At 43.9% G+C, this 14,220-nt stretch overlaps 1 protein-coding gene across 1 annotated transcript; it reads right to left on the minus strand.

The window, feature by feature from the left end:
- Positions 1-614: 614 nt before the first annotated feature.
- C1H21orf140 (chromosome 1 C21orf140 homolog) lies at positions 615-1,428 on the minus strand. The gene has a single exon (XM_010723361.4). The coding sequence runs from the start codon at positions 1,426-1,428 to the stop codon at positions 667-669; it is 762 nt and encodes a 253-aa protein (XP_010721663.1). The 3' UTR covers positions 615-666.
- Between the last annotated feature and the right edge of the window lie 12,792 nt (positions 1,429-14,220).

The raw sequence follows: 14,220 nt of genomic DNA on the forward strand, positions 1-14,220 counted from the left end.
GAGTGGCCAAGAAAACTGGTCGCATCCTGGCTTGTATCAGAAATAGTGCAGTCAGCAGGAGCAGGGAGGGGATGGGGAGTGACTGAGAGAACTGGGTTGTTCAGTCTGGAGAAGAGGAGACTCAGAGGAAACCTTGTATCTTCTTACAATCACCTGAAAAGAGACAGTGGTGAGGCAGGTGTTGGCCTCTTCTCCCAGGTAACAGCGTCAGGATGAGAGGGCCTCAAGTTGCACCAGGAGAGGTTCATGTTGGGTATTACGAACAATTTCTTCTCAGAAGGAGTGGTGAGGCACTGGACCACTCACTCTCCCTGGAAATGTTCAAGAACCGTTTGGATGTGGCACTGAGGGACATGGTCAGTGGGCGTGGTAGGGATGGGTTGGTAGCTGGAGTACGTGATCTCAGAGGTCTTTTCCAACCTTAATGGTTCTATGATTATGTGATTTTTTTGCAATAAGAGAAATTAATTGTCACCTCCTGGTGCAAGTATAGCACATAGCCTAGTCTTGGAAAACAACTGGAATATGATATTCAGATTTAAAATGATCTCTTTTATTAGTATAATTGACATTGCTTTTAAAGTTTATATCCTTTGAACAAAAGGGATCACCAGAGCAGGAACCTGTATCAAAGCACATCTGAGGCCTGAAAATAGGAAGAAGCATTTAAGAAAATGAATCGAGGTAGTAGTTTTCCCATTTCTTCACTTTGTTAATCGCTATCTTCCATTTGTTTGGGGTCATCTTCTCTATTCCTTTAATAATCAGATCACTGAAGAGGATACATCTGTAGGAGTGGGTATTCTCAACAGACCTCAGGGCAAAGTCCTTCCTGTTGTTTATAATAAACCATTTCAGAGAAGACCAGGCAACATCCATTGGATAGAGGTAGGTGTAAGATGGAGGCACAGCAAGAAGCTCATGGCCATTGGCTCTAGCAGTCTCAGGGCAACACTTGATGCTGGACATGTAGATTACTGGTGGGACTGAAGGCAACAATCCCATCTCCTGCTCCTTGCTGTTCTTTGCCCCTACACCTGTCAGCTGCCTTTTATCTCTTGTCACAATTATGCATTTCCCATAGGACATGGTCAGAGAATCACACAACTCCTGGAAGACACCATTCTGTTTTTGAGTGGGCAGTTCATTTCTTAACAGCAGTTTGTACCTCCATGGCACCCACCCTTGGCTGCTGCCAGCATGAACAAGTGTCCATACTGGCCAGTGTAGGCTGGCTTCCTCAGCTATTTTTTCTCCTGTTACAAGACTTTCTGAAATATCTGTTTCCCCTAAGAAGATAGTGTTGAAACCATTACGCTGCAGTGCCCTCAGAGTTCTTAAATACTGCAAGCACTGTGTCTTTGAAGCATCATCAAAGCATCCCCTCGGAATTATGTGCCTGAGAAGCGGGTTTGCAAAGCGCTTCATGTTGGCTTCTAAAGGGATACAGGAGTTGGAAGCTGCTGTGCTCACACAAAAGTGCTGTGTGTGGTTGCCCTGGTGGTGCCTGTGATGTCACACCCATCCGGCAGCAACTGTGGGGCTTCCAGGTGGCTGATCATAAGGCCACTGTCTTGTAGGCAAGAGGCATAAGTGTGCCTGGAGCCCAACACTGTAGCTCCCCATGGGAGGTTCGCCATGGTCAACCTGCACATCTTCAGGCTTTGAAGGGAGAAGAAATTATCAATGCCTCAGACACCACTTCAGGGTGATGTATTTTTAGAGCTAATCTGGTTTTTAGAGTCTTTTCACTTTCTCATTTAGTGCACACAAAGTTGGGGAGTGAGCAATGGCAAGTGGTGTTCAGCTTCCTGATGGGTTCAACCACAACAAAGATGAATGGTTTACCCCCAGAAAGAAGCATGTATGATTTAACTGTTAATCAGATGCAGAATGATGGCAATGTCAGACTGCAAACATACGAAAAACCCACTAGAATCTACAATTCATATTCACATGAGAATATACTACAAAATAATATTGATTTATCTTTATTAGTATTTCACACTGTGATATAATTTTCTCCTAATAAATCAGGAGTGTATGCCCCATCCCTGAGTGTGTTCAAGGCTAGGTTGGATGGAGCCCTGAGCAACCTAGTCTAGTATTAAATGGGGAGGTTGGTGGCCCTGCCTGTGGCAATGGGGTTGGAGATTCTTGATCCTCGAGGTCCCTTCCAACCCGTGCCACTCTGTTATTCTGTGATTCTGTGACACGAGTAGTCCTACTGGAATTATTGGTTGCTTGTACCATTCTGTAATTGTCTTTTGTGGCTATGACCAGCAATCCATCCATGACACCCACTGGAACTGCAGATCATATCTCTTGTTGCCTAAATAGGTCCTTAATGGAAGGTTCCTTCTGTCCTCTCCAGAGAGGATTTACTAAATTGTGAATGAGTTGGAGACTGCCATCCTTGAGATAGGCTCATAAAAAGTGTGTTTTCCTTTTGTTTCTCTTGCTTTTTAATTACCTTCTGATTGTCAGTAGATATCAGTAGAAAACAGGGCAGGGGAGTAATGGTGGTAGCATCTTAACAGAGTGAGGTAATCCTCCTCTCCACTCTCACCTCTCACCAAGCTTGTCCCTTAGGCCTCCAGGTTGTGCCAGGCTCTCCCACACTGCCCACTTCATCCCTCTGAGGCCCATCCCAACTCCAGCAAGGGCAAGAAGCACTAGTCTACTGCTGTCCCCAGCGGGCTCCCCAGTGAATGAAAGCTGTGGTGCCCAACTGATTTGCATTCTCTGGGGCTGATCAGTGATGCAAAGCAAGGAAAGCTGCAGCCATCAGGAGGCTTGTTTAAAAAGCATGGTCCTCCTCTCAACTGGACCACATATGTAGGTATAACTGCAGTTGTCTGGGAAAACTGGGTTTGATCTTTCTCAGATTAGGCTCCCTACAGTGAACAGTCCTGAAAGTGTTCCTCTAACTCTCCAGACTCTTGTATTTTTGCAATATCAGGCCAAAAGCTAAGGGACAAAGGCTATTTTTGCTTTCATGTGACAATGAAAGGACTTAGCAAGATGGATGAAGGAGCCACACACCAGCCTTTCTACTTAGGAGGATGGGCAAGGTCCGTGCCTCTGCCTTTTGTTGCTGCCCCAGAAGGACACTGTGTCCATCCCAGCCTGTCAGGTGGCACCATTGTGCCTGTGAGCCCTGTTTCCATCAGCTCTCACAAACTGGTCTGTGCCTTAGTGGTTAAAAAGATACTAATGATAGTGCTAACTGCTGACATTTAGTGAGACAGGAGTGATGAACTGCTCACACCTCCTGATCAGAGGAATTATTTGAGAACTGGGTTCTACTCTGTTCCTGTCATGTATATAACAGAAACCCATCTGCTAACGTGCTTTAAAAAACAATTATTCATAGTCCCAGCATCTCAATGTTATTAAAAACACTTGGACAGCAGACAGAAGGCAGTAGTCTAAGACACGAACCCACATCACTGTGGGCTCAGTGCCATGTGGAGTGTTTCACCAGGTGTCCAGCTGCAGTGGCCTCCTGCTCCCCATGAAAAGAAGGTGAAGGCTCACCTTTCTTCATGCTATCTCTGGGTGCTGTACCGAGCTCAATTGTTTCACTTAGCAAAATGACAAATTTACCAATTACCCACAAACAAAGTCCCTATTAACGAAGCAATTAGGTTACCAATTATTGGTTACATGCCAATTACCCATTTCAGTAGTAATTATGTCATTAGGTCACCAGTCACCACATTTACACAAGTTAAAAATCATCACAAATCTTTTATTTTAATGTCCAGAATAAAAACATAATGAAATATGGAACACAATGAAATACAAACAGCAGTGGGTATGATGTTAGGCAACCAGTTAGCGTTTCTGCTGCTACTTTATATTAGGAGTAGCAGCTGAAATCAAGTTGCTGAATTTGAAACTTAGTATTTTATTTTTATCTAAATAAAGTGTCATGTAAGATTGATTTTTTAAAAAAATACTAATACTTGGGAATATTATTCTACACAAAATCTGTGTTGTGTTTTTTTCCAATATTTTTTTCTAAAAAATGCCATTCCCAATTTCAATAATCTATTTTCACTCCTGTCTATCAGATGGCATACTGAGCATCAGCTAAAGTCTCACGCCAAAGCAATGCTTCTGATATCAAAAGAGAATTTTCAGAATTATGTAATTTTAGCTCTGGATCCATGATGGAACCAATAAAAGAAGCACTTGCCAAAATCAGTGATGGCCCAATGATGGAAACACAGAGAAAGGTGAAAACTTTGGAAAATAAATTGAGCCAGTATCTCAAGTAACAGTGCCAAATTTCTCAGAACAGAACTAGCACAACAGCTGAAGGATTCCCACAGAGATCTGTGAGGCACTTTGTGAAAACTGATGAAATTTGTTTTCCTGCATTAGGGATTCTCCACAGAGGTTGAGCTTAGCACTTCTCCATTGGTGGCACCAGAGACACAGTTCACTCTATTGCTTGGAAAGTGTAGGAATGGAGCATCTTCAGGAGCTGAAGTTTTTTAGCAGATGTGGCTAAAGTAGCATGTACACATTTGCATGTCCCTGAAACAGGGAAGGGAAAAGGGAAGGAAAAATTCCTTCACAGAGCACAGAATGGGAGGATCACACCCAGAATTTCACCCCAGTATGGAGCTGGCATAGAGTTGATGAGTGTGCCTCAATTTGTGAAGGAGACAGAGACACTGGATCTGTTACCAATGCTCAGTCTGATTCAAGTGCTGAGAACACAATGTAGAGACCCTGCTGCATGGTGAGCACAGGCTGGGGAAGGGCCCACCTCTCCTGCATGCCCAGATTGCAGAGCAGATTATCGATGTGAGCAGGAACAGGCTCTTTCAAGGAGAGACCCAAGGGGACATTAACCAACATGTCAGCCATACGTTAGCAATAAATTAGTTTTCAGAAGCTGAATTTCAGGGAGATAAGCAGCACATTGGAGTTCACTCTGTATTCTGGTGTTTCCCTTGCATGCCTTCCCATGCAGCCTGTCATGAAAAGCAGAGGCCACTGCTGAAGGAGGTGAAATTTCACTGCACAGAACTCTGTGTAGTGATGGATGTCTGAAGCTTGTATCAAACACTCATGGAAAAACGGATTTGATTCTGCTAGGTGACACCGTTGCATGACTGGAAAATAGATAAATAGATAAATCGAGTCTACAAAGGAGGAGAAATTGTCACTGCAGCAGCCAGCTATCTAGTGACAGAAATCAGTGAAGAAATCCATCTTTCTTCAAAATGGACTGCAGTATTTGCCTTCTTGTGAAAAACACCCATAGAAGGAACAAATCTGGAAGTGCAAGTGTTTTTTCCACCTTCAAAACACCTTAAGATCTGAACAGCTGAGCTGTGGTAACGGGAGCATGGCTACCAAGTGCAGTCAGGAGCAGTGTGCATAAACAGTAGATTATGGTTCAAAGCATGAAGTTATTAAACCAGACGCCGTGATGAAGTCAAAGGTAGTGGGGTCCAAAACTGACAGAACTGCCTAATTGGTCTCTGCTAGAGACAGTGTCTGGGGACTATGCACCTGTCCAAAAAAGGAAATGCCTGCGTTGGAAAGCTGAATCTCTGGAATTCAAGCAAGAAGTGTGGAAAGCCAAGAGACTGGTATGAGTTTCATCTTGGCTAGTGGCTGGAAGCATCAGCCTTGAAACATGTCTTACAGGATCAGGCTGTGGAAATTTCCTTGAAGGATATGGCCCACATGAAGTAAATTATTTTCAGGCAAAAAGTGGCAAAAAACTCACAATAATAACAGTACATTGTGCCAGAAAATGATTAAAAAAAAAAAAGATAGCAAACACAAAGCTACAACAGGACAACCTGTTGAAGAAAAATTAGAGGAGAAAACAAAAGAAATGCTTTTTAGAGTACCAAATTGTTGAGAACTTTCTATCAGTAACAGAAAGTAAAAACACACAGAAACACAAAGGTGTTTGAGTGGAACCAGCAACATCACCCCACAGTCATATAGTTTTAAAGGACTTAATAGGATTTTTGCTTCAAAATGCCCTCATGTTCTGGTGAACATGAGTTCACCAGTAGTTTCCAAACTCCTGAGACTTTTCCAATGAATGCAAGGACCGGTAATTGCAAGCTGAAGTCCACTGCTGATGAGCGCCTCCCCAAAGCTATTGTCCTCAGCAACTGTGTGCCAGAGCTCTGCAGGACTTGGGATAAACATCCCTGATCTGTGTGGTGAGCAAACTGCATCTTCTTGTGCCTACTGAGGCATGGTGTTCAGCATCAAGGCAGAAAGCACCCTCAAGCTTCCATGCCAGGCTCCTGCTTACTGGCTACCACCAAAAAGAAGCAGCAGAGGCTGGGGGCTTGTGGGATTTCATGTTGAAGGGATTAGCACTGGACTGAAGGAATCCGCCTGGGATTACTGATGCAACAGCAGCACAGCCCTAAGACTGTGGCTCCTAAATCCTGATGATAGACAGGTAAGTCCTGTGAGAGGCTTTGGGGAGATATCAGGATGTCTTGGACCACTTCGTTGCTCTGGGCTATGGGAAAGGTTCAATGCGCAGGAAGAGCACTGCTGAGAAATGCATGACCAATGTCAAAAACCCACTGCAGACCAAGCCTGCCAAGCAAGCAAATAAGTTCAAGTTTTGCGTGTGCCTCCAGGTAACCTCCCTTTCGAGAAGACTGACCATGGACTTAGCTCCATGGCTGCCCAGCATAATGGTGAAGGTGGATGCAGAGGCTGTTGTGGCTCTCTCTGCTTGCAGAGCACAAATCCAATGGGCTCACCGATAGCTTCAACTTCCCAAATAAATAAATCCTTAATAACAGCAAACAGGCATAACAGCAATGCCCCAACTAGAAACAATGCCCTGCTTGAAGCAACAGTCTTCCATTTTCCTGAGAGGGAAGTTAGAAAAGCACGCGATAAATGCAGCCATGAAGGAGGTAGGCCAGTAAGGACTTGATTCCTAGCCTGTCCTCCAAAGGACCATGGCTGAAATAGCACAGGTTGCTCATTGTGCTTGGGAACCTTCACAGTTATCATGTGGAAAGCTTGCACAAGACCAGTCTGCATCTGCCCTAGCACAGATTTTCCTTTCTCACTTTCATAAATGAAAAAATATCCCTATTGGATCTCCTTACAGACAACAGAAGAGTAATAATAAAAAAGAAGTTTCATACATTCCTCAGAACTGCATCTGTGCTCAGTGCCTCCAGCCCGGTGATATACTTGATGTCCTGCTTTTGCAGATCCATTAAGGCAGCAGCATTGATGATAACAAAAGTGTCTTTGCTCTCCTTTTCTGAAAGCTCCACCTTGCTTCTCTGAGGATTAAACTTCCCAGAATAGAGATAGTCAATGTAGTTTTCAGGCTTGCTGGAAACAATGTTGCTGAGCATCATGACAAAGAGAAGAAAGCCAAAAAAACCAACAATGATGAGGATATAGAAAGATGCCATTATCTCCTCCTGCAACTCCAAGGCTGGGTTGCTGTGGTTGTTGAATCGAAGGGTCTTCTTTTGCTCCACATACATATGGAATAATTTTGGCATGATTGAACTGCCATTTGTGTGGTTGCTGAAAGCCATTTTCCCTTTCCACTCTGGCTGCAAATCTAAACAAAACAGAACAAAGGAACCAAATCAGCTGATTAAAGCACCCCTGACCTTTGTGTCTTCAAGCACAGGTCTTGCACATTGTTCCCCTCCTCTGTTGTGTAACTATCTGCACTCAGATACCTATTGGCTGCACAGCTTGCATGCACAGAGTTACTGTGAAAGTCAGCAGGAAGTTAACGCAGGAATCAAGAGAATTAAGCACTATTGTCCTATGCATGAAAGATGTGCATGCACACACATGGGCACATGCTACTCCTGTATGCTGACTTTGTTTTGCTAGTGACATAGCATTAAAATCAGGATGAAGGAACAACACTATCAATTCCAGTGACTACCTCAGGGGAAAAGGGATGACTCACTCTTAGGTACCACCATAATGCAAACGACATTGCCACCAAGGTGTTAGAGCACTGGCTCGCAAGTACAGAGACATTAAATCATCTTCAGTAAAAGAAGCTGAACTGAAAAGGAGCTGTTGCAAAGAACCAAATAAAACCAAGCGGATATAAGTTTGTTATCTTGCTGAGAAGGAAACTTGAGAGATAAATAATTTCCTGCCAAATCACATTTCATAGGGTTGACTTCTTTACGAGCTTCTTAAAAGTAATCTGCAGCACAAGAATGACTTAATATATTGCCTCTGTGCAAATCATGAAGAAATTTTATTTTCAAAAATTTAAAGTTTTGACTGTTTCTCAGCACCATATCCAAATAATGGTCTTTTCTTTCTTCTTCTTTTTTTTTTTTTTTTTTTTTTTTGGCAGCAACAATTTTCCATTTTTAATACAAACCCATGTGTAATTTTGAGTTATCTGAAATCCCTTTTTTTGAGAAGCATATGTCAATCTTAGAAAAGCTTTGTGAAAATCTGCCCATAAGGTTTTTCCCTTGAAATAGGGAAATTAAATAGAAGCCAAGAGTTTTATCCCAAATATGTAACTTCCACTAATTTTAAGTCATTTACTTTCCTGCTTCTGTTTTCATTACTTTGCAGCCAGCACTGGTTGACCTACTAAGCCCTTCTGTTGCAAAGGGACTGTACAACTGACAGTGCAACTATAAAACTCTGGGGATTTACAACACTTGAAGGCTGGACCACTTCCACAAATCTCATTTAATCATTTAAAGAGCTGGATAACAGAATAAAAGGCTCTGAAAATTTTCTGATAAAGTCTAGAACGTTACCCATGGAAAATCTCAGCTAGGTTCCCAGCTGGCAGCCTCCTTTCCTTTCTCATCCTGCTTGATCTCTCCAGAACAGGCACTGGTGGCAGTGGACCTTTTGTCCTTGTGCCTTGTACTGGGATGGTAAGTGTTCCTGATTCAAGGAAGGAAGGCATTTCCTCTCCATCTGGCTAGGATGAGCTGGTCACCTGAGCGCTGAAGAACTGACTGGGTGTCTGCAATTGCTTGAACATCCTGGATGATTAAAATAGCTATTCCTGGTTAGGTTTCCTCCTTCTTGCAACTATTATCCTCTAATGAAGGTGTTTACTATGCTGGCTGGGAGGTGACTGCTCTGCCTGGAATCTATTAATAGCCAGATAACCACCGCAGGCAGTTCCATGAGTTGAGCAAAAAGTTTATACGGAACCCACTCACAAAGGCAGGTGGAGATTTACTACTGCAGGGTAAGAAGTGAAGATGTTGCCATGGCCTCTTCAAACTATTCTGCTATGCCAACTGCCCTTGGTTTTGTGGCTAATGCCATGGTGAACTGCAACACTAGCAGAGGACCAAAGCTCAGGGTTGTACCAATGGCCCTTTGTCTGCTTGACAGAGGGATTCTCTATGACCGCGGCCCAGACTCTTGGCTCCCATGACTCCTGTCACCTCTGAAGCAGGATCAGTCCTTTACTGATGAGCACAAATTTCTGGGTTTCAAAAATTTAGAACAAAGCACCACATTCTAAAGAATCATAAAGAATCATAGAATATCCTGAGTTGGAAGAGACCTATAAAGATTGAGTCTAACTTCCAAGAGCACCATCCAAAAATCAGAAACGTGCTGAACTCTTGCATGCTTGCATTCCGTCGCTGTCACAGAGAGCAGAGAGCTGCCCCTCCACTCCCTGTGAGGAGCTGCAGCCGCCATGAGGCCTTCCCTCAGCTCCTCAGTTCTGCACACTGACAGGCCTCAGCCGCTCTTATCCCTTCCAAGCCTCTCACCATCTATGTAGCCCTCCCTTGGATACTAATAGTTTTGTGTGTCCTTTTTGTACTGTTACAGCCAAGAATACAGTGCTTTGTGCTCTCAAGAAGTGAAGCTATATTGGACTGGCACTTAAAATGTCTGCAACGAAGGGTATCACTGAGCCATTTGCCACCTCAGCACAGTAAAATCCTGCATGCACATAAAACTTGTGTGGGGGATGCATTTATGTATTGTTACGGTTTTTCCTCCTGTACAAAATTCAACAGAATAAAACAACAGGGTAGGTACCAACCCCCAGAAAACAATAATGAGAGGCCTAAGGCAAATGACATAATGAGCTGAAAGGGCAAAGTGCTGCCCGCTCGCTTTAATGGCCTCCAAATTCCCCCCAGGCCAAGCACGCAGCACAGTAGGGTTTTTTAACCAGCAGACAGTGGGGGCCAAGCACAACTGCAGCACCATAGAAAAACAGAACCTGAGTATTCACTCAAAAATGAGAAAGAGAAAACCTAGTGTAGGATCTGCCTTTGGTGCTGACTAGGGAAGGATTAGGGTCTGTGGTTGTGCCACACCAGGCCTCTAGGAGAGAGAAAACAGGTCTCGTGCTGTGCCCCTGGTCTGCAGATCCATACACCCTTAGAGCCTCTGTTCATCAGCACTCCTCTAGACCTCAAACATCTGTATCTCCTTCCCATCCTTGAATTAGATACATTATAAATCTGCCTTTCTTTCCATGGTGGGACTCCTTCCCGTTCTATCCTTTCCCCTCTCCAAGGCTTTTCCACACTTTAAAGGCTGCATTATTTTTCATTTTGACCATTTTCTGTCTGTGTGGAAGGTTGTGTTCCACACATACCAACCATATATACATGTTTCTATCATCTGTCTTTGTAGGCACAAATCCACACACAAAAATGCATGTACATATACATGTGCTTAAACTTCACCTCTCTCCACATACACAAACACACAAGAAGATACAAAAACACTGTCAGAGCTGCATGCATTATGCCATATCTAGCTAATTTTCAAAAGTTTTTCCAAAAATGACCAGTAGCTTGAGTGATAAACCTTGTTGTTTTGAAGAGGACAGCATTTTAGCGGGAAAAAAGATCCAGTGAGTGTATCCAAAATATTGGAGAAATTAAATTTGAAGCAGTGTCTATTTATTACTACATAGAGGAAGTCAAAACAACAGCTATGAAATGTTATACTTGCCCAGACACCTTACTTACATGCAGCCTTGGCTCAGTCCTGGGAGCAGCACCTCTTCCAGCTGTCAGGCTTGCTCCCAGCTGACCAAAGCATTTAACTATTTAAGGAGCAGAGAAGAGGAGTGGCTTCTGCTTCTTGCCTCTGGCAAGTAATCACAGACACATTATGCATAGAGGGAGTGTCAACAAAGTAATGTGGTAACAGGATACTGTCTGTATACAAGGCTTGTAGGACATGGGGGCTCAAGGCAGGTGGCTGTGTACTTCATCTTGCAGAGAGTGCTGGTAATGTTGACCAGGATTCAGTTGTCTCAGTATGGGCCACAATAAAGCATGAAGATTGTTTCAGGCAGGTGCTTGCTGCTGGACGTAGCCTGTGTAAGTTAGATGTGGGCCTGGGGTGATTTTTGGTTATTCGTCATAGGTGTGTCATTTTAAAATCTACAGGAGGAGGAAAGAAAGCAGCTCTGTACCTGCTCCCCCCAAATGTATTTGGTTGATGCCACCTCACCATGCCAGAGGGAAGAGGATGGGTAGTTATGTCTCCTGGTAGTGCACACTTACATCCCTGCTCTTCCTGCTCTACCCTCCTGGTGAAAGGATGGGGAAAGAAAGTAGATGGGAATAGGAAAGAGGATGCTGGATGAAGCAACCTTGCTATCTTTCATCTTGCATCCTCCTGCCACAACCTCTTACATCCTGTTCTGCCAGCTGGGCAGGGGTGTTTTATTCCATTCATCCACCCTCCACATGGCAAAACAGCACAAGTTATACCCCTTCACAATCAAGTCCCCCTCTGAGATCAACATAAAGCACCAGCCACAGCTTGCAACATCACAGATTTAATTCAGGTTTTGTGATGGGGGCCACAGACTGCTGTTGCTGGGTTGCTTTGTATAACCAGAACAAAACTGAAGGCACTTCTTGGAAGAGGAAAGCTCACACTAAAGTCGGCTGGATTTCCTTCAGTGCCAAAAGGTGGGAGGGAACAGGAATGTTAAAGGCAATGGTAAGCAGGACCCATGACAGCAGAGTACATCTGCCTTCAGCAGGCAGCAGCAATTACTGCTATTAAATTGCAGTTAGACAGATTCATAAATCTTGCTGAGGAACTCAATTCAAACTATTTGTTTTTTCATGTTTAATCTTCTCTGGATAGCACACAGTGCTTTGAATGTACCAGCAACTTGTTAGATGAGCTGCACCTTTGGCTAACAAGTGCAGAGCCATAAATAGGAAGATAATCAGAAGCGGGGAGCTACTGGTTGGAGAAAAAGAGATGTAAGAGCTCCCAGAAGCAAGGCTGGGATGAGCTCCCCACTGTGCTTCCCCCATCCATGTATTACCTGCTCTACTGTCAGGATGTGGGAGCTGTTATCCAGCTAACTGCTGGCTCCCGAAGTGATACATGGCACTGAGAGCATTTCTGGTCTAAAGTCATGATCTCTCCATAGAACAAAACACAGTGAAGAATACAAAACACCCACAGGCATGTCTGTCTTGCCTTGCATCAGGCTGAGCTGCAGATGTACGCTGGCTGTGTCCCAACCTCTCTCTCGAGCTAGAGCATGGATTCAAAAAAAGGGCATTTGATGACCCTTTTTCTTGGAAACAAAACCAAATGGAAACATATAAACACTGATAACATCCCCATTGGTAATTATGTCCATTCGATCCCCTCAACAATATGGGGACTACAAGTGGGACAGGCTCAAATCTATACCAAAGATGGGATTTGCTTCACTCCCTGGGACTGTGTTTGGAGCTTCCCCGCTAATTGAGAGAGAAAGGTAGTCACGAAGTCTAATGAGTCCATCTCTTAGCACAGTTTGTCCTCCAGAAGGTCTTGCTTTCTAGTGATTATGATTAGTGTCAGCAGTAAAAGTGCTGTAAGACAGACTCCCCTCATCTATCACACCAAGGTGAAGGATGTATGATCCCTTCTTGTCCTCCCCAAGTCAGGACAGCAAGGATATCATGTCACTTGCAGGAAGGATTCAGGTACATTTCTCTACAAAGATAACAAAGGTTTTGGAGTAGACTAGATGTTTAGGCGAGGAGAAGGATGGGAGTGCTGGATCCCATGGTGGTGCAGATGGCAAGAGGTGAGCAGCTATACAAACTTATTCCTTCAACAGGAACAAGCACTCAGCACCTGCACTGATGACAGCTTCTTTCCTCCATCTACAGACCTAGAAGTCTGTGCTGGTGCCAGGTAGCACCCTTCTTTTTAAAAGGAATGAAGAACAAAGAAGTAGGTTTGGAGTACAAACAAAACAACAAGGCTGGAAGTATTAATTTGGCAGTCTTTCAATGAAGGCATATGGACCCCCAAATAAGCTAAGGCATATCAGCTGAGGAACTGATCTCTTTATTACTGAACTTTTATTATCTTTAAAGATAGCATAAGAAAATAATATGAATTAGTACAGCTATTTTAGTCATATTTTTGAATTTTATTTTTCAGTGTCACCAACTCTACAGCTCCAGAGGCCAATTCAGTGATGGGTAGAAATTGAGCTAATCTCTGTGCTCCTAGCTTCCAGCGTCTGAGGACACCCAGAAGTACATTATCAAGACAGTCATGATTGGGAATGAGTCAGGAATAGAAGATTCAATATGCTATTGAAGCACCTGACAAGTCCAGGTGAGCTTTGAACTTGATGCATCTCCGATACACACTTTCCTCTGCAGCGTGCAAGCTTGTTTTCCACGCTGTCATCCCTGTGGTATATAACGTGGATCTTCAAGCAATACTTCCTTCCTGTTGAGCCAAAGTGACCTGCCTGTCTGGGAGGAAGTGGGATGAAGGAATGTCTGGATCTAAGATGAGCAACAGAACTGTACAGGTCATTGAGGACATTGGGGTACTGAGGATCTCACCCCCACATGATGCCTCGCACACAAGCCCTGTGACTTCCTCTCCCCAGAAAACTGGGTCATGCCCTGGCAGAAACAAACCAACATGAATTTACTCCAGGAACGAACCACCTTCAAGACAGGGAAGCTGAGATGTGCCCATTCCTCAGCAATCCTCCTTGGGGGCCAGAGGGTCCTGATTTTTCTCAGGGATGCAAAAGAAGGCCAAGAAGCACAATGCTCAGGAAGCTGATGTGCTGCTGCAGCACCAAGAGGAGCCAGTACTGGAGGAGCTCTGCAGAGTCAGGCATGAGCTGAGGAGGATTTGTTACAAGTACAGAGCTATTTTATGTAGAAAAATCCTTCCAAGTACCCTCGATGAGCAGGGCAA

This window comes from Meleagris gallopavo, chromosome 1 (genome assembly GCF_905368555.1).
Source record: "Meleagris gallopavo chromosome 1, MGAL_WU_HG_1.1, whole genome shotgun sequence".
NCBI lineage: Eukaryota > Metazoa > Chordata > Aves > Galliformes > Phasianidae > Meleagris > Meleagris gallopavo.